This window comes from Ictalurus punctatus, chromosome 6, assembly GCF_001660625.3.
Source record: "Ictalurus punctatus breed USDA103 chromosome 6, Coco_2.0, whole genome shotgun sequence".
Taxonomy (NCBI): domain Eukaryota; kingdom Metazoa; phylum Chordata; class Actinopteri; order Siluriformes; family Ictaluridae; genus Ictalurus; species Ictalurus punctatus.
In genome coordinates this window covers 8,203,827-8,223,851 of record NC_030421.2, presented here as the reverse complement: position 1 = coordinate 8,223,851, position 20,025 = coordinate 8,203,827, and the positions used below count along the sequence as shown (strand labels likewise).

The window sequence follows — 20,025 nt, the reverse complement described above, 5'->3', positions numbered from 1 at the left end:
ACCTTCCCTGTTTTCCTCTCTTCCTGTCTCACACCATCACCTTCTCACTTTCTTTCCACTAGTTTTCTCTATTTAATTCTCTCCAACTTTCCTCTTCTCTTCCTCTGCCTCTTACTTCATCCCTCCATTTCCCTTTGTATCTGTTTCTTTCGTTCTCTTTTTTGTATCTTCCTTTTTCTTCTGTCTATTTCAATCTCGATCTCTCTTTCGATCCTTTTGATATAACCCATTTTCTATCATCCTCCTTCTCCATCTGTCTTTCCATCTCCACTCTTTGTTCACGCTTCTGTTTCTATCTCCATCTTTATCATCTTTCTATCCTCCTCTAACTCTTCTTCCATCTCTCTCTCTCTCTCTCTCTCTCTCTCTCTCTCTCTCTCTCTCTCTCTCTCTGTAACACTTCACATCTTGTCCATCTCTCTGCCTGCCTTTCCATCTCATGGTCTTCCAACTCTTATCTCTCTATCTCTTTTCCTCTTTAACATTCAATCCTCTCTTTCTCTCTTTCTTTCCCTATCCTTTTCACTCTCTCCAAGGCTCCCTCTAAATATTTTTCTCCAATCCTCTCTTTTTCATCTTCCTGTACTTGATTTATTTTGATATCTCCCTCTATTCCTCCTTCTCATTCCCTCTCTCTCTCTCTGGCCTGCTATCCCTGTCTCTCACTACCCATCTCTCTATGTCACTCTCTCTGCCTCTGTCCCCTTGTTCTCTCTTTCTCTCTTTACCATCTCTCTCATTCTCTCTGCCACTGTGCCCCCTCCATCTTTCTCTCATTCTGTCTTTACCCTCTCTCTCCCTCTCTTTGTCTCTGTGCCCCCTCTTTTTCTCTCTTTACCAACTCTCTCTCCCTCTTTGTCTCTGTCCCCCCTCTCTTTCTCTCTTTACCATCGGTCTCTCCCTCTCTTTGCTGCAGTCCCCCCGCCATTTTTCTCTCTTTCTGTCTTTACCCATCTCTCTCTCCATCTGCCTCTGTTCCCCTCTCTCTATTTTTCTCTTTTTAACCATCTCTCTGCCTGTCTCTTCTCTGTCTCTCCTCTATCTGTGTTTTTCATCTCTCGCTCTCTCTCTCTCACCTCCCTGTGTGTGCGTGTGTTTCAGGGTGGTGTGTGTAGGTGGTGACGGCTCTGTAGCTGAAGTTGCTCAGGGTTTGTTGCTCCGAGCGCAGATGGATGCTGAGAGGGACACACACTCTGCCTTCACGCCCGTCCCAGCACCACTTCCTCTAGGTGTGATACCAGCAGGTGAGGGTCACCAGCAAACACACACACACACACACACACACACACACCATACTGTGAAAAGTCTGCATGTATAGTATCTCAGATGTAACCCTTATACACTACACTTTAATTCATTATAAACGCTCACTCACCAGCTTCATACTTGTCAGAAATTACCCAGAATTCCTCTGCACCTTCCTCCAAAGACTTCCCTGTCACTGTGATTTAGGCTGATCATGTTGTGAAGCTCCTCTGGCAAAAACAAACAGCTTCGCTCATAGCTGTGTGTGTGTGTGTGTGTGTGTGTGTATTGTTATTAGACTGATTTAATCACAGCCAGGACAATCACATGCCGAGTTAATTGAAACAGAGCCTTGAAACACACACACACGCACGCACACAGGTACACTCACACACACACACACACACACACACACACAGGCACATACACTTACATATACAGTAAACACACTTACGTACACATGTACAACATATAAAAATACAGAAACAGATAAATATAAACACAAACTTGGACACATTTCACTCTCATGCACTCGTATACTGTACGAACCTAGTGGTACTGGGATTCAAACTCAAAACCTTCCTTCCTAAACAAAAGAAGTGAAGTAAGTAACGTGCTAAACCAATCAAAACTCGTGTACGTGTTAAACGCCGCCAACTTTATCCCTTTCACGTTTGGTATCCACACTTGGTTAATTTAAGGCTGTTTTTTTAGAAATATAAGATGCAGATCATCTCCAAATTACTCCAGTATTATGTTATATTCACCGCTGTCCTGATTTTTAATCCTCCGTTAAGGTCCGTCCATCCATCCGTCCATCCATTTTCTGTACCGCTTATCCTACACAGACTCGCGGGGTGCCTACAGCCTATCCCAAGAGACTCGCACTCGGCACATTCACACACACATTCACACACTACGGACAATTTGGAAATGCCAATCAGCCTACAACTCATGTCTTCAGAATGGGGGAGGAATCCAGAGTACCCGGAGGAAACCCCCGAAGCACGGTGAGAACATGCAAACTCCAGGACATGGACGGGGCGGAGATGCGGGGGGTTAAATGTAATATAAGATGTATAACTTCAGAGCAAAATTGCATAATTACTGTATTTGTTAAAAGATATATCAATATGAATGTAAAAAAATAGTAAATAGTAAACTTGTCTCCTTTTGGATGAAAGCACTATGTGTAGTCTCCGGCAAGCACGAGCTGATAGATGCCCATGATTGGCTAGTGTTGTTCTGATTGACAGGAGGAGATCGAGTATGCCAGTATGCCCCTCCCACCACACAGAGCACACCCAATTTTGCTTTCTTGGATTCCCAGCCACGGTCGGCCGTGGCGTCTTCAAGATTGCAGCTCGTGATCTCCAGATGATAGGACGAGCACTTTTCTGTGGCACCACTTGGGAGCTGTATTGATGTTTGTACCCCCATTTTACTTTTACTTCATGCCTGCTAACTTCAGTTATTTATTTAGAACTCCTCGGTCCTGAAGAATTTCCTGTGCTGGGAAAATTTCCAAAGCACTGTGACTGTTACAAAAAGCGCTGTCTAGTCAAGTCAAGTCAATGAAATGTCAATGCCACTTGGCTTTCATTGTCATTTCAACCATAAACAGCTTGTACTGTACACAGTGAAACGACACAACGTTCCGCCCAGACCAAACATAAAACAACACACTAACCACACGTGAGACGACACAGTACTGAATAAGACCTACGCATTTCTACGTAAAGTGCACGTGCAAACGTGAGTAAACGTGAGCAAACAACACAAGACATTGCAGTAACAACTAAAACAGGACAACGGGCACAGGAAGTGACAGTGTAGCGCAAAAGTGTCAGATATAACACGTAAGGCAAAACAATAATAATATATGTAAAAAAAATTTTTTTTAAAAATGACACTGGAGACTCCTTCCTGCACTGTTACATTAACATTGCCTAACAAAAAACTTCACCAGATCTTCACAAAAACTTCACAAGTTTTTCTTTGTCAAACAACCCTTTTTTTGGGGTAAATACAAATACCCTGTGTATAAACCATTAGCACAACGTTAACAAAAACCTATTGTTTATATCACAACCAGAACTACTGTTCGAGCCGTGAGAATTCAACCATGCTGTGGTATTTAAAAAAAAGCACATGCATAAAAGGGTTATGGTGTATTATATCCACTCCAACTGCAATAAATTCATTCAGATTGGTGGAAAAAAACAATGCAGCTGCGATCAGTCTCAGCGCGTCCTTAACTCATATTCACTGTATATCAGATACAGATGCAAAACATCTTTATTCTAGTATCTGCTTGATTATCCAGATTTTTTGCTTCAACGTTGTCCCTTATTAATCCGTATGTGATTCGAATGAATCCGAATAGGCTAGTTCACGTCCTCCTTTGATTGGACTCCGAAAGGCCGATATACTGCCAGACGTGCAGCTGTATACGAATCAAGTACAATCCCTTCCTTCTAACCGAGTTGTAATTTTACAGCAAGCATGTCTTAAAAACAACACATTACTCACTCCACACTAGCTGAACACGTAAAACGACTCTTGCGGCCCAATTAAGAGCTCCGTCTCATATACGGCGCTCCCTATGTAGCCCATAACGCGGAAAGCTCACGCTCCTAATTAATTCGCTCGCTCCTAAGGGTTTCCACGGGACTGTTAATTTCTTTGATATTCCAGGCAAAGAACCAACAATTTTTTGACGAGGCTCTAAGACATGCTTGACTAGCGAGTCGGAGCGTCGCATTCATCTGCCCGGATGAGGGAGGGGAACGGGGGGGACGACACATTAACAGCCTTATGAATATTCATGTCGTCTGCTTAATTAAGTTAATTGTTCTGCAGAAGTGCTCGCACTTCCAAGGACATTTTTTTCTCCTCCTCTCACTTCACACCCCCCGTCTCTCTCTGTCTGTCTCACTCTCTCACTTTCAAACCCCCCACCTATTTTAGTGCTCTGGAATGGGGACGGCTAATATATTGCGGCGTTGGCACAGGCTCGAGAGCTGTTGTTTCTTTTTTTTTAAAGAGATAAAATATGGAACTTCAGAACGCGACGATTACACAAAAGCTCCCCGCCAACCAACAATGGCACAAAAACAATCACGGGTAGTAATGAAGACGGCATTGTCTTCATCCCTGCCACATAGACGGATCTCAGGTGGACAGCGAGCGGCAATAAGCACGCCGAACAATGAGCCTGATATCACAAAATGCTAATTTCAGTATTTAGATAATGTTAGAGCAGGTGTAGCAAATTCAGGGAGATCATTTGGAAAGCATATGAGTGAACATCTATCACAGATCACTCGCTCATAAACGCGTGTAACACTTCCCTTTTTTTTTTTTTTTTGTTATAGATTGACGCAGGGGTGTGTTTGTTACTGTTTATGCAATGAATCGGAGCCTGAACTAGATACAACACACGCACATGCACAAAATAGGTGCTGTTGTCACTGCTGTGCTGAGAACGGTCCATTATCCTAATAATATTGAACTCTAATTAACGGACAGTGTAGAGGGAGATGAGAAATTGCGCAGAACAGATGGGACGCACTCAAGAACTGTACATCTACAATGTGCATATTGGTAGGTTTACCTGAGAAACTGATCAGACGTGTGCTGCTACAAGATATTATGTGGATGGGCTACTTGTGGAAAACCCTTCATACGCGAAACGTTCTACTATATTGTTCTGAATACTACAGGCTTTCTAGCATTTTAAATTCTACGTACTCTCAAAAGGAAAAAGGGAGAAAACCTTATTATAAAATTTCCTTCTCGTCGTGGAGCCGAAGCTCCTTGGACATTTTGACAGCCAAGATCGGATTGCAAACTGGAATGATTAGATTTATATCCGTTTCACTACGGTATGTAGATTTCCAACAACTTCACACTTATCTAGCAAGATGTTAGACGTCTTCATACAGACTGACTAACACCGTCTTTGGTCAAATGGCTCTTTACTCAACATTGCAGGAAAATAGGAGTAAAGCGTTTTGTTTTCTTGAAATATATTGAGGATTTCTTATAGTCAATGGGTCAAAGCATGTCTACTAAGAAAGATTCAGGAGATGGTTTTGGTTCCATGTGCTGGAGGTTTAACCACACAGCAGCGATCCAAAACTGTAATTCAACGGTCATGAAACAGGCAAAGAGTCAATATGCAGATAATCCAGATCCAGAAAGTGGACATTAGAGCAGATCCAAAAGAGAAGTCAAAACTCGTGCACAAGAATGGCAGCAAACATGGAATAACAGATCAGAACTTAATGGATGGAGATATTGTCAAGACTTTGCAGTGAGGCATTACATGAACGAGTCCATAAACAGGAAGTGTCCAGATAACAGGATGTGGATGAGGCAGTGGCCGAGGAAATGTGATGCTCTGTTGTTCTGCTGGGAAACCTTGGGTCCTGACATTCATGTGGATGTTACTTTGACACATACCACCTACCTAAACACTGTTGCAGACCAAGTACACACTTTCATAGCAACTATATACCATTTTGGCAGTGGTCTCTTTCAGCAGGATAATGCGACCTGCCACATTGCACAAATTGTTCAGTTACGGTTTGAGGAACATGACAAAGAGCTCAAGGTGTTGACTCGGACTCCAAAGTCCCTAGATCCCAATCCGATCTAGCGTCTGTGGGATGTGCTGAACAAACAAGTCCGATCCACAGAGGCCCCACCTCGCAACTTACAGGACTTAAAGGATCTGCTGCTAACGTCTTGGTGCCAGATACCACAGCACACTTTCAGAGGTCTTGTGGAGTTGTGTGAGTCTCGACATGTCGGAGCTGTTTTGGGGGCACAAGGGGGACCTACACAATATTAGGCAGGTGGTTTTAATGAGGAATATCACTGCCATGTAACCTGAAAAAGCAAAAGCGAGTGTCTTTTCACCTGATGGGCTCCATGCAAAAACAAACAGATGCACACACACACACACACACACACACACACACACACACACACACACACACACACACCTGTTCTTTCACACACACCTGTTCTCACACAGTCATATACAGAGATGAAATCCTCCTCTGGCATGAGCTGATAGCAACTTAAATTAATGCCCTGTTCTGACAGTGTGTGCTCTAATGATTAACCGCATCGCTCTCCACTTTCACTGTGTGTGTGCATGTGTGTGTGTGTATGTGTGTGTGTTTCTGAGGAAGAGAAAAGAGAGGAAATGGTGTGTTTGAGTAAAATTGATTGCCAGGTGCAGCAGGCACCAAAACACTTAACGGAAACGTGGATGCACGTGATTTAAAGTTTCTCTGTACAAATGAGTATTTACACACATTAATCTTAGTGTCACCGACTGTCAAATAAACAGTCGTCAGTTTATTAGCTTAACTGATCTCATTTCTATAGGGCAAGCCACCTTTATTGGCATTATAAAATACATCATTGCACAGCAAAATGCAGTACAGTTAATTAATGAGATGGTTCCTGTGAATGCTGTTGTGTTTGTGTGGATGCATGTGTAAGGAGTGAATAACATGTACATCTGTATCTATAAGCTTGTGTTCAGGCAAGTAGATCAAATCTCTTTTTTAATAAATAAATGAAGAAGACTAACTGACTGTCTTACTGATGATTACTGACTGACTGACTGATTACTGATTGACTGACTGATTTCTGACTGACTGTCTTACTGACTGTCTGACTGACCGATTACTGACTGACTGTCTTACTGACTGTCTGACTGATTGATTATTGACTGACTGTCTTACTGACTGTCTGACTGACTGATTACTGACTGACTGTCTGACTGACTGATTACTGACTGACTGACTGCCTTACTGATTACTGTCTGATTGTCTTACTGACTGACTGCTAATAGATACGTGCTAATAGACAACTGCTTGAAGCGGTGGGTGTGTCCCAAATTGCGTAGTTACCGTCTATATAGTAGCCGAGATGCATGTATTTTTCCCCACTACAGGCCTATAGTAGGAAAGTATGCGATTTGGGAAACAGCCGAACTCTCTTGTTTGCCATAAAACGTAAAACTGCCGTGTGTGATTGTGTCCTGTCGCAAAATGCGGTGAAAACTCCCACACGACGTTCATAACGTGATTAAGGTGTTTACATGTCACTACTACATGTCCATAATGCGACTAAAACAGGAGTACTCCACCTGTCTTAATTAGATTATTGCTTACTTCGATTATGACCTTAATTAGATAAAGGTAAGTAAAAATTGCTGTTTACATGGTAGTTTCTTAATTAGAGTATGGTCTTAATCGGATTAAAAGTGGATTATTGTTGTCCATGTAAACGCAGCTAGTGACTGTCTGACTGACTGATTACTGACTGACTGATTACTGACTGACTATCTTACTGACTGTCTTACTGACTACTGACTGACTGTCTGACTTACTGACTGACTGACTGATTACTGACTGACTGTCTTACTGACTGTCTGACTGACTGACTGTCTTACTGACTGACTGACTGACTTACTGACTGACTGTCTCACTGACTGACCATCTTACTGACTGTCTGACCGACTGACTAACTTACTGACTGACTGATTACTGACTGACTGACTGTTTGACTGACTGACAGTCTTACTGACTTACTGACTGACAGATTACTGACTGACTGCCTGCCTTACTGACTGACTGTCTTACTGACTGTCTGACTGACTGACTGTCTTACTGACTGTCTGACTGACAGACTTACTGACTGACTGATTACTGATTGACTGTCTTATTGACTGTCTGACTGACTGATTACTGATTGACTGTCTTACTGACTGTTTTACTGACTGATGACTGACTGACTGTCTGTCTGACTGACTGATTACTGACTGACTGTCTTACTGACTGTCTGACTGACTGATTACTGACTGACTATCTTACTGACTGTCTTACTGACTGATGACTGACTGACTGTCTGTCTGACTGACTGATTACTGACTGACTGCCTTACTGACTGATGACTGACTGTCTGACTTACTGACTGACTGTCTGACTTACTGACTGACTGTCTTACTGACTGATTGACTGACTTACTGACTGACTCTCTGACTGACTGACTGACTGACTGACTGACTTACTGACTGACTGTCTTACTGACTGATTACTGACTGACTACCTGCCTTACTGACTGACTGTCTTACTGACTGATTGACTGACTTACTGACTGACTCTCTGACTGACTGACTGTCTGAGTGACTGACTGACTTACTGACTGACTGTCTTACTGACTGATTACTGACTGACTACCTGCCTTACTGACTGACTGTCTTACTGACTGTCTGACTGACTGTCTTACTGACTGACTGTCTGACTGACTGACTTACTAACTGACTGATTACTGACTGACTGTCTTACTGACTGACTGTCTTATTGACTGTCTGACTGACTATCTTACTGACTGACTGTCTTACTGACTGATTACTGACTGACTGTCTGACTGATTACTGACTAACTGCCTTACTGACTGACTGATTACTGACTGTCTGACTTACTGACTTACTGTCTTCACACGACAAGGGCTGACGCTTCTGTTGACGCTTCCGCCTCAGCGTTTCTTAATTAAAACGTAAACCGTAAAACGTAAAACTGCCGTGTGTGATTGTGTCCTGTCGCAAAATGTGGTGAAAACTCCCACACGACGTTCATAACGTGATTAAGGTGTTTACATGTCACTACTACATGTCCATAATGCGACTAAAACAGGAGTACTCCACCTGTCTTAATTAGATTATTGCTTACTTCGATTATGACCTTAATTAGATAAAGGTAAGTAAAAATTGCTGTTTACATGGTAGTTTCTTAATTAGAGTATGGTCTTAATCGGATTAAAAGTGGATTATTGTTGTCCATGTAAACGCAACTAGTGACTGTCTGACTGACTGATTACTGACTGACTGATTACTGACTGACTATCTTACTGACTGTCTTACTGACTACTGACTGACTGTCTGACTTACTGACTGACTGACTGATTACTGACTGACTGTCTTACTGACTGATTGACTGACTGACTGACTGACTGTCTTACTGACTGTCTGACTGACTGACTGTCTTACTGACTGACTGACTGACTTACTGACTGACTGTCTCACTGACTGACCATCTTACTGACTGTCTGACCGACTGACTAACTTACTGACTGACTGATTACTGACTGACTGACTGTCTTACTGACTGTTTGACTGACTGACTGTCTTACTGACTTACTGACTGACAGATTACTGACTGACTGCCTGCCTTACTGACTGACTGTCTTACTGACTGTCTGACTGACTGACTGTCTTACTGACTGTCTGACTGACAGACTTACTGACTGACTGATTACTGATTGACTGTCTTATTGACTGTCTGACTGACTGATTACTGATTGACTGTCTTACTGACTGTTTTACTGACTGATGACTGACTGACTGTCTGTCTGACTGACTGATTACTGACTGACTGTCTTACTGACTGTCTGACTGACTGATTACTGACTGACTATCTTACTGACTGTCTTACTGACTGATGACTGACTGACTGTCTGTCTGACTGACTGATTACTGACTGACTGCCTTACTGACTGACTGATTACTGACTGATGACTGACTGTCTGACTTACTGACTGACTGTCTGACTTACTGACTGACTGTCTTACTGACTGATTGACTGACTTACTGACTGACTCTCTGACTGACTGACTGTCTGACTGACTGACTGACTTACTGACTGACTGTCTTACTGACTGATTACTGACTGACTACCTGCCTTACTGACTGACTGTCTTACTGACTGTCTGACTGACTGTCTTACTGACTGACTGTCTGACTGACTGACTTACTAACTGACTGATTACTGACTGACTGTCTTACTGACTGACTGTCTTATTGACTGTCTGACTGACTATCTTACTGACTGACTGTCTTACTGACTGATTACTGACTGACTGTCTGACTGATTACTGACTAACTGCCTTACTGACTGACTGATTACTGACTGTCTGACTTACTGACTGACTGTCTTCACACGACAAGGGCTGACGCTTCTGCTGACGCTTCCGCCTCAGCGTTTCTTAATTAATAAATACTGATGTGTTTCAGCTGAGCACGCCTCTTTAATTAGCAAAACAAAGTAGTCGCATGAACGAGTGACTCCCGACTGAAACCAAAACTGAATACCGGAATTTGCTTTAATCTAGCAACAAGTGTACAGCTTGTAGCAACAAGGAAGCACAGTTACAGCTTCTATCTGACAATTGGTGCTAAAACTAGTTTCAACTAAAAAATCCAGTAACTTACCAGTTACTGTTCGCCTGGGTCAATAATTGCTTCTGCTTCGCTTGCTGACTGTCTGACTGACTGATTACTGACTGACTATCTTACTGACTGTCTTACTGACTGATTACTGTCTGACTGATTACTGACTGACTGCCTTACTGACTGACTGTCTTACTGACTGTCTTACTGACTGATTGACTGACTTACTGACTGACTGTCTTACTGACTGACTGCCTGCCTTACTGACTGACTGTCTTACTGACTGTCTTACTGACTGATTGACTGACTTCTGACTGACTGTCTTACTGACTGACTGACTGACTTACTGACTGATTGATTACTGACTGACTGTCTTACTGACTGTCTGACTGACTGACTGACTTACTGACTGATTGATTACTGACAGACTGTCTTACTGACTGACTGCCTTACTGACTGACTGACTGACTGCCTTAATGACTGTCTGACTTACTGATTACTGACTGACTGACTGCCTTACTGACTGACTGATTACTGACTGCCTGCCTGCCTTACTGACTGATTGTCTTACTGACTGTCTGACTGACTGACTGACTGTCTGACTGACTGACTGATTACTGACTGACTGTCTTACTGACTGACTGACTGCCTTACTGACTGTCTGACTTGCTGACTGACTGTCTTACTGACTCACTGCCTTACTGACTGACTGTCTTACTGACTGTCTAACTTACTGATTACTAACTGACTGACTTCCTTACTGACTGTCTGATTACTGATTGACTGTCTTATTGACTGTCTGACTGACTGATTACTGATTGACTGTCTTACTGACTGTTTTACTGACTGATGACTGACTGACTGTCTGTCTGACTGACTGATTACTGACTGACTGTCTTACTGACTGTCTGACTGACTGATGACTGACTGACTGTCTGTCTGACTGACTGATTACTGACTGACTGCCTTACTGACTGACTGATTACTGACTGATGACTGACTGTCTGACTTACTGACTGACTGTCTGACTTACTGACTGACTGTCTTACTGACTGATTGACTGACTTACTGACTGACTCTCTGACTGACTGATTGTCTGACTGACTGACTGACTTACTGACTGACTGTCTTACTGACTGATTACTGACTGACTACCTGCCTTACTGACTGACTGTCTTACTGACTGTCTGACTGACTGTCTTACTGACTGACTGTCTGACTGACTGACTTACTAACTGACTGATTACTGACTGACTGTCTTACTGACTGACTGTCTTATTGACTGTCTGACTGACTATCTTACTGACTGACTGTCTTACTGACTGATTACTGACTGACTGTCTGACTGATTACTGACTAACTGCCTTACTGACTGACTGATTACTGACTGTCTGACTTACTGACTGACTGTCTTCACACGACAAGGGCTGACGCTTCTGCTGACGCTTCCGCCTCAGCGTTTCTTAATTAATAAATACTGATGTGTTTCAGCTGAGCACGCCTCTTTAATTAGCAAAACAAAGTAGTCGCGTGAACGAGTGACTCCCGACTGAAACCAAAACTGAATACCGGAATTTGCTTTAATCTAGCAACAAGTGTACAGCTTGTAGCAACAAGGAAGCACAGTTACAGCTTCTATCTGACAATTGGTGCTAAAACTAGTTTCAACTAAAAAATCCAGTAACTTACCAGTTACTGTTCGCCTGGGTCAATAATTGCTTCTGCTTCGCTTGCTGACTGTCTGACTGACTGATTACTGACTGACTATCTTACTGACTGTCTTACTGACTGATTACTGTCTGACTGATTACTGACTGTCTTACTGACTGACTGACTGTCTTACTGACTGTCTTACTGACTGATTGACTGACTTGCTGACTGACTGTCTTACTGACTGACTGCCTGCCTTACTGACTGACTGTCTTACTGACTGTCTTACTGACTGATTGACTGACTTCTGACTGACTGTCTTACTGACTGACTGACTGACTTACTGACTGATTGATTACTGACTGACTGTCTTACTGACTTAACTGTCTTACTGACTGTCTTACTGACTGACTGCCTTACTGACTGACTGACTGACTGCCTTAATGACTGTCTGACTTACTGATTACTGACTGACTGACTGCCTTACTGACTGACTGATTACTGCCTGCCTGCCTGCCTTACTGACTGATTGTCTTACTGACTGTCTGACTGACTGACTGACTGTCTTACTGACTGTCTGACTGACTGACTGACTGTCTGACTGACTGACTGATTACTGACTGACTGTCTTACTGACTGACTGACTGCCTTACTGACTGTCTGACTTGCTGACTGACTGTCTTACTGACTCACTGCCTTACTGACTGACTGTCTTACTGACTGTCTAACTTACTGATTACTAACTGACTGACTTCCTTACTGACTGTCTGATTACTGATTGACTGTCTTATTGACTGTCTGACTGACTGATTACTGATTGACTGTCTTACTGACTGTTTTACTGACTGATGACTGACTGACTGTCTGTCTGACTGACTGATTACTGACTGACTGTCTTACTGACTGTCTGACTGACTGATGACTGACTGACTGTCTGTCTGACTGACTGATTACTGACTGACTGCCTTACTGACTGACTGATTACTGACTGATGACTGACTGTCTGACTTACTGACTGACTGTCTGACTTACTGACTGACTGTCTTACTGACAGATTGACTGACTTACTGACTGACTCTCTGACTGACTGACTGTCTGACTGACTGACTGACTTACTGACTGACTGTCTTACTGACTGTCTGACTGACTGTCTTACTGACTGACTGTCTGACTGACTGACTTACTAACTGACTGATTACTGACTGACTGTCTTACTGACTGACTGTCTTATTGACTGTCTGACTGACTATCTTACTGACTGACTGTCTTACTGACTGATTACTGACTGACTGTCTGACTGATTACTGACTAACTGCCTTACTGACTGACTGATTACTGACTGTCTGACTTACTGACTGACTGTCTTCACACGACAAGGGCTGACGCTTCTGCTGACGCTTCCGCCTCAGCGTTTCTTAATTAATAAATACTGATGTGTTTCAGCTGAGCACGCCTCTTTAATTAGCAAAACAAAGTAGTCGCGTGAACGAGTGACTCCCGACTGAAACCAAAACTGAATACCGGAATTTGCTTTAATCTAGCAACAAGTGTACAGCTTGTAGCAACAAGGAAGCACAGTTACAGCTTCTATCTGACAATTGGTGCTAAAACTAGTTTCAACTAAAAAATCCAGTAACTTACCAGTTACTGTTCGCCTGGGTCAATAATTGCTTCTGCTTCGCTTGCTGACTGTCTGACTGACTGATTACTGACTGACTATCTTACTGACTGTCTTACTGACTGATTACTGTCTGACTGATTACTGACTGACTGCCTTACTGACTGACTGTCTTACTGACTGTCTTACTGACTGATTGACTGACTTACTGACTGACTGTCTTACTGACTGACTGCCTGCCTTACTGACTGACTGTCTTACTGACTGTCTTACTGACTGATTGACTGACTTCTGACTGACTGTCTTACTGACTGACTGACTGACTTACTGACGGATTGATTACTGACTGACTGTCTTACTGACTTAACTGTCTTACTGACTGTCTGACTGACTGACTGACTTACTGACTGATTGATTACTGACAGACTGTCTTACTGACTGACTGCCTTACTGACTGACTGACTGACTGCCTTAATGACTGTCTGACTTACTGATTATTGACTGACTGACTGCCTTACTGACTGACTGATTACTGACTGCCTGCCTGCCTTACTGACTGATTGTCTTACTGACTGTCTGACTGACTGACTGACTGTCTTACTGACTGTCTGACTGACTGACTGACTGTCTGACTGACTGACTGATTACTGACTGACTGTCTTACTGACTGACTGACTGCCTTACTGACTGTCTGACTTGCTGACTGACTGTCTTACTGACTCACTGCCTTACTGACTGACTGTCTTACTGACTGTCTAACTTACTGATTACTAACTGACTGACTTCCTTACTGACTGTCTGATTACTGATTGACTGACTGCCTTACTGACTGTCTGATTACTGACTGAATGACTGCCTTACTGACTGACTGTTTTACTGACTGACTGCCTTACTGACTGTCTGACTGCCTTATTGACTGACTGTCTTATTGACTGTCTGACTGACTGACTGACTGCCTTACTGACTGACTAATCACTGACCAACTGTCTGACCTATTGACTGATTACTGACTGACTGACTGACTTACTGTCTTAGTGATTGAATTACTGCCTGCCTGCCTGACTAACTCACTTACTGACTTACTTAGTCACTGCTTGATTGATCTACTGGTTGACTGACTTACTGACTTACTTAATGAATAGCTTAGTGACCGCCTGCCAGACTAACTGACTCAATGACATAGTGACTTACTTACTGACTTACTGGCTGACTGACTGAATAACTTAGTGACTGACTGACTGACATAATGCATAATGACTTACTCACTGACATTTGTGTGCATGTATGTTTTATTCATTGTATTTTTTCCCTGCAGGTTCAACCAATGTTGTTGTGTGCTCTGTCCACGGTGTGAAACATCCTGTAACTGCAGCACTGCACATCATCCTGGGTAAGTGTGAATGTGTGTGTGTGTGTGTGTGTGTGTATGTATTTGTGTCTTAGTTTCTGTCTTTGTGTCACTCTGTATCTTTTTATCTCTCTGTCTCTGGATTTCTATCGCTGTGTATTTCTCTCTTTCTATCTGTGTGTTTCTGTTTCTGTATTACTACTACTACTACTTCTATTACTACTACTTCTACTACTACTTCTACTGCTACTCCTACTCCTACTACTACTACTACTACTACTACTACTTCTAATGCTACTCCTACTACTACTACTACTACTACTTCTACTACTTCTAATGCTACTCCTACTACTACTTCTACTACTACTGCTACTACTACTACTACTTCTACTACTACTTCTCCTCCTCCTCCTCCTACTCCTTCTACTACTACTTCTACTACTACTACTACTTCTACTGCTACTCCTACTAATACTTCTACTACTACTACTTCTACTTCTACTAATACTTCTACTACTACTACTAATACTTCTTCTACTACTTCTACTACTACTATTAATACTTCTACTACTACTACTTCTACTACTTTTACTACTACTACTAATACTTCTACTACTTCTTCTTCTATCACTACTACTACTACTACTACTACTACTACTATTACTACTACTACTAATAATAATGAGGGTTGTCAGTATGCCTGTGAGTTTCTCTACTCTGTTTTGGCATCTGTCCCACCATCTCTCTCTCCGTCTGTTTCTCTTTGTCTGTATGTCGCTATCGCTATCTGTTTTTTTTTTCTTTAGTTCTCTCTCCATATGTTTGGCTGGATGTCTGAGGTATCATATGTTTCTTCTTCTCTTCTCCCTGTATGTGTATGTATGTTTATATGTATACATATACATAAATCTGTCCATCTGTTTCTCTCTCTCTCTCTCTCTCTCTCTCTCTCTCTCTCTCTCTCTCTCTCTCTCTCTCTCTCGCGCTCTCTCTCTCTCTCTCTCTCTCTATATATATATATATATATATATATATATATAAATATATATATGTGATATGTGTGTGTGTGTGTGTGTGTGTGTGTGTTTGTGTGTATCTGTTTCTCTTTCTTTAGCCATCTCAGTCTCTCTTTTGTATCACAATAGCAGATTTTGTGCCCCTCTGTGATGTGCTGTTTAATTAGGGATAGCAAGCTTGTTTTGGGAGTGATTTAGGTGTGTGTGCTTTTGTGTTTGTGTGTGTGTGTGTGTATGTGGGTGTTCAGTCCTGGTGTGTGTTTGGTGTTCTGTCTCTCCAGCACTAGTGATGCTGTTTAACAGGTCCCATGGAAGACGAGTGGGTCCCCGGAGGGGACAGTGTACCCGTCTGTCCTTCTCTCCTGCTCTCCACTGTATGTGTTCGTGCTTTCAGGCTTTTTGGGCAGGTCTATTGTTGGCTGTTTGAGAATGAGGACTCTGGATATTTTGGCTGTGTGTATGTGTGTGTGTGTGTGTGTGTGTGTGTGTGTGTGTGTGTGTTTGCGAGAGTGAGTGTGTCCTTGTATATGTTAGGTGTTTTTTGTGACATTTGCACCGATGCGTCTGGTCCATTGTGTTGCCTGTGCAATCTCTCTTGGGCTTACTATGACAGACAAGCGGATTTGGCTTGTGTCAGGGGATTACACACACACACACGCACACACACACACGCACACAGCTGGGCTTGCATCTCAGAAAACCTCGCTAATAGCAAAAGCTTGAGCTGTTGTTTCATGATAGAATTAAGTCGCTTTATCATATCTCTAGAATGAGATGTTTTTTTTAAACGATTTTTTATTTTGTTCAGTTGAGTAGGTAAAAAGCTGGAGACCTTCAAAAAGTGCACATTAAAAATGTCTTCTAATAAAATGTATGAATCTTCTTATATATATAAGTAGTGAAGAGACGAAATATTAAAGTTTTGTAAAAAGATAAATTTTCTAAGCAGATCTTGGCCATTTTACTAGAGCGTCCTCTTGAGTCCTCCTCATGCCAAGGCATGGACAGAAGAAAGAAAGGAAGGAAGAGCAGGTGATAAACATAATAAAAACAAGAACTCACATAATTTCTCTTTCTTAAATTCCGGTAATTATGAAATAATGTTTGAATAGAGTTTGTATGTTCGACAAAGAAGAAGAAAAACAACAATTTAAAACATTGCTCATTAGTCAAAAATTGAGGGGCTGGTTCTTACACACACACACACACACACACACACACACACACACACACACACACACACACACACACACACACACACACACACACACACACACACACACACACACACACACACACACACACACACTGGTTAGATATTAGATCAGTCCCTCCAGGATTTCCCGATTTTACGATCACAGAAATAAACGCAAAATCAAGCAAACTCGGCAATATTCAGAGGGGTTTTTTTCCCTGCAAATTACTGCAGATATTTTCCGCAGATTTGGGCCAAGACGTGTCATGTGACGTCATCACAACAGGCATTCCGTCAAATTCCTCTTTGATTAATGTGCGTTGAACATGAGTACAGCTAAAAGGTGTCATTTTACCAACAAACATCACAGCGAAAGACCACGCAAAATTATTTCGCACAGTTGCGATTTCGCAAATTTTGAAAAAAGCAGCAGCAAAATCGAGCATTTTTGGTCGCAGCAATCAGAAGAAAAAAAAACGCTGTGAAATCCTGTACACACTGACTAGATGATGAAACTGAATCTGTTATGATACAATACGATACAGCACCGATTCCATTTTTGATGATGCTACCGAATCTGCTATAATACACTAAGACAGTGGTTTTCAAAGTGGGGGCCACCAGGGGGCGCCCGGAGGGCCTCAACAATTTGGTCGGAGCCACCAAGCCCATCCCTCCCACTAGTATGTTTTCTCTTTCTCACTCTCAGACAACCACACACACACACAATCAATTCCTAATGTCATGTAAAGATGTAAGATGTAATTATTAATAAAAAAGGGGGATATATTCAGAAGTCTGTATTTTTAATGTGTTTTAAAGACATCTTGCAAAAAGGGGGCCTCAGTCAAATGTTATTGCCATTAGGGGGGCCTTGCCCTGGAAAAGTTTGGGAACCCCTGCACTAGGATACAGTGTGATTCATAAAGTAGAGATTCATAAAGCAACTGATTCAATACTGAACCTGCTACAATAAAGTTGATTTGATGATTTGGTATTCGACAATACCACTAAATCCACTATGATACGATAAAACATGATATGATTTTGATTCATAGGGCAACGATTCAGTATTTGACAATAACTCTGAATCTGCTACGAAACGATATGATTTGGTACGATTTTGTAAAACAATGATTCAGTATTTGATGATAGCACCCAATCTGCTGTGATTAAATCTGTTGAAGAGTTTGTGCAGTATCAGAATAAACCACCTTGCTAGCCTTATTACACAATCAGTTTAAATATGTGAATTATTTTTATACCCTGCTTGTCTGTCATTTTCAATAATATTAGATTTTTAATCGATAAATCAATTTAAATCGTCCACTTGTTACTATAATTATTCAATTCTAAAATTTCAGTATGGATGGGTCTCGGTATTTAGTTCTGATAACAGCATTGTATTGAATATTAAAAAAGCGCATTGCTGCATCCTTGCTTATTCTTATCCAGCTCTCTGGGCTTTTTCTCTCGGACCTGCATGGCTGAGGAGTGAGATGATTAACCCAGTACTGACCCTCTGATTGTTGGAGCGCATATCCCATTATTAACTCTTCAGACTGAAGATGTGGGCCATATGGTGGTGTAACTCATCGCAGTTGACCAAAGGGATACGATAAGGAGTGGGTGCGGCATGTTCTTTTGTTAGCACTAATTGAGATTGGCACACACTCGCTGGGGGTTTTTTTTCTCGCTAGTCTCGGTATTTCAGGAGGAGCATTCACAGCACACTAGCACAATCATAAAGAGTTGAGAAGAAGCTGTCCATATAAAGCTGTCGTATCCATCAGATGGACTCCAGAAACCACAAAAGAGGAACATCTTAAAATGTTTTAGCTTTTTTTTTTCTCAAAGGAAAGCTAAACAAGAGTATGCACAACACCTGATAGGAATGGGCGGGGGTTACGGACATGGGGGGATGTGGGGGGGTGCCGGCATGCTCACTCACAGGGGCTGATGGAGGGCTTGTTCATTTCTAATTAAGCAATATTTACGCATGTGAATAAGGCCAACTGCCAGGATTTAGGGAGAGCTTATGAATAATTCATGAGCAGGGAGACAGGAAGGAGGAACAGAAAAGGGTCAGGCATGGCCAGGGCCGAGGGGATTGGGACGTTGTGGGCAACGGGCTGAAACGGGAAATGGGTCGGTGGATCTGCACCAAAGACACACACACACACACGAATACACACATTGGCATGCCCTGAATCATCTCGGGTATTGACACTTGATGGATGACTTGTCAGTTTTACTGTTAGAATTAGAAATGAGAATGCTTTCAGTTCCTTTCTTCTTGGTTTTTAATGTTGCCACACGCGTATCGAAGCCATCTCAGATGCCCCGGAGGCCGTCTTTGATTCATTCGCTTCGAGCAGATTCCAGCATGGGCATTATTTATGAAAGAGCTGGTTTTGATCTCTGCTTTCCGTTGTATTAGTCTTGTAATGTATCATCCCCCCACCCCCCGTCTCTGAGTGTGGCATGGTTCCCATGTGCTTTTGTTTTGGCTTTGTCATGTGCTTTTGTTTCTGTTTTGGTCCTCTCGCCACTTCTGTCCTGTCATTGGTTTATTAAAATTGGGACGTACAGGAGCTATATTATCAACCACGCAATTAATTCTCTCTTTCAGAGGTAAGACTTGGGGGACGGAGTGATACCGAGCTGCTATAAGGCACAAAGTGATTCTAAGTACAGTGT

The 20,025-nt window shown here is 42.2% G+C and overlaps 1 protein-coding gene across 1 annotated transcript in view; it reads left to right on the top strand.

Moving 5' to 3' along the window:
• Positions 1 to 20,025, top strand: part of cerkl (ceramide kinase-like) — a 101,304-nt gene that overhangs the window by 74,033 nt on the left and 7,246 nt on the right. Inside the window, exons 5-6 of the mRNA XM_053680804.1 lie at positions 1,102 to 1,244; positions 15,082 to 15,156. Of these exons, the coding sequence (XP_053536779.1) occupies positions 1,102 to 1,244; positions 15,082 to 15,156 (218 nt within the window). The remainder of the gene's footprint in view (positions 1 to 1,101; positions 1,245 to 15,081; positions 15,157 to 20,025) is intronic.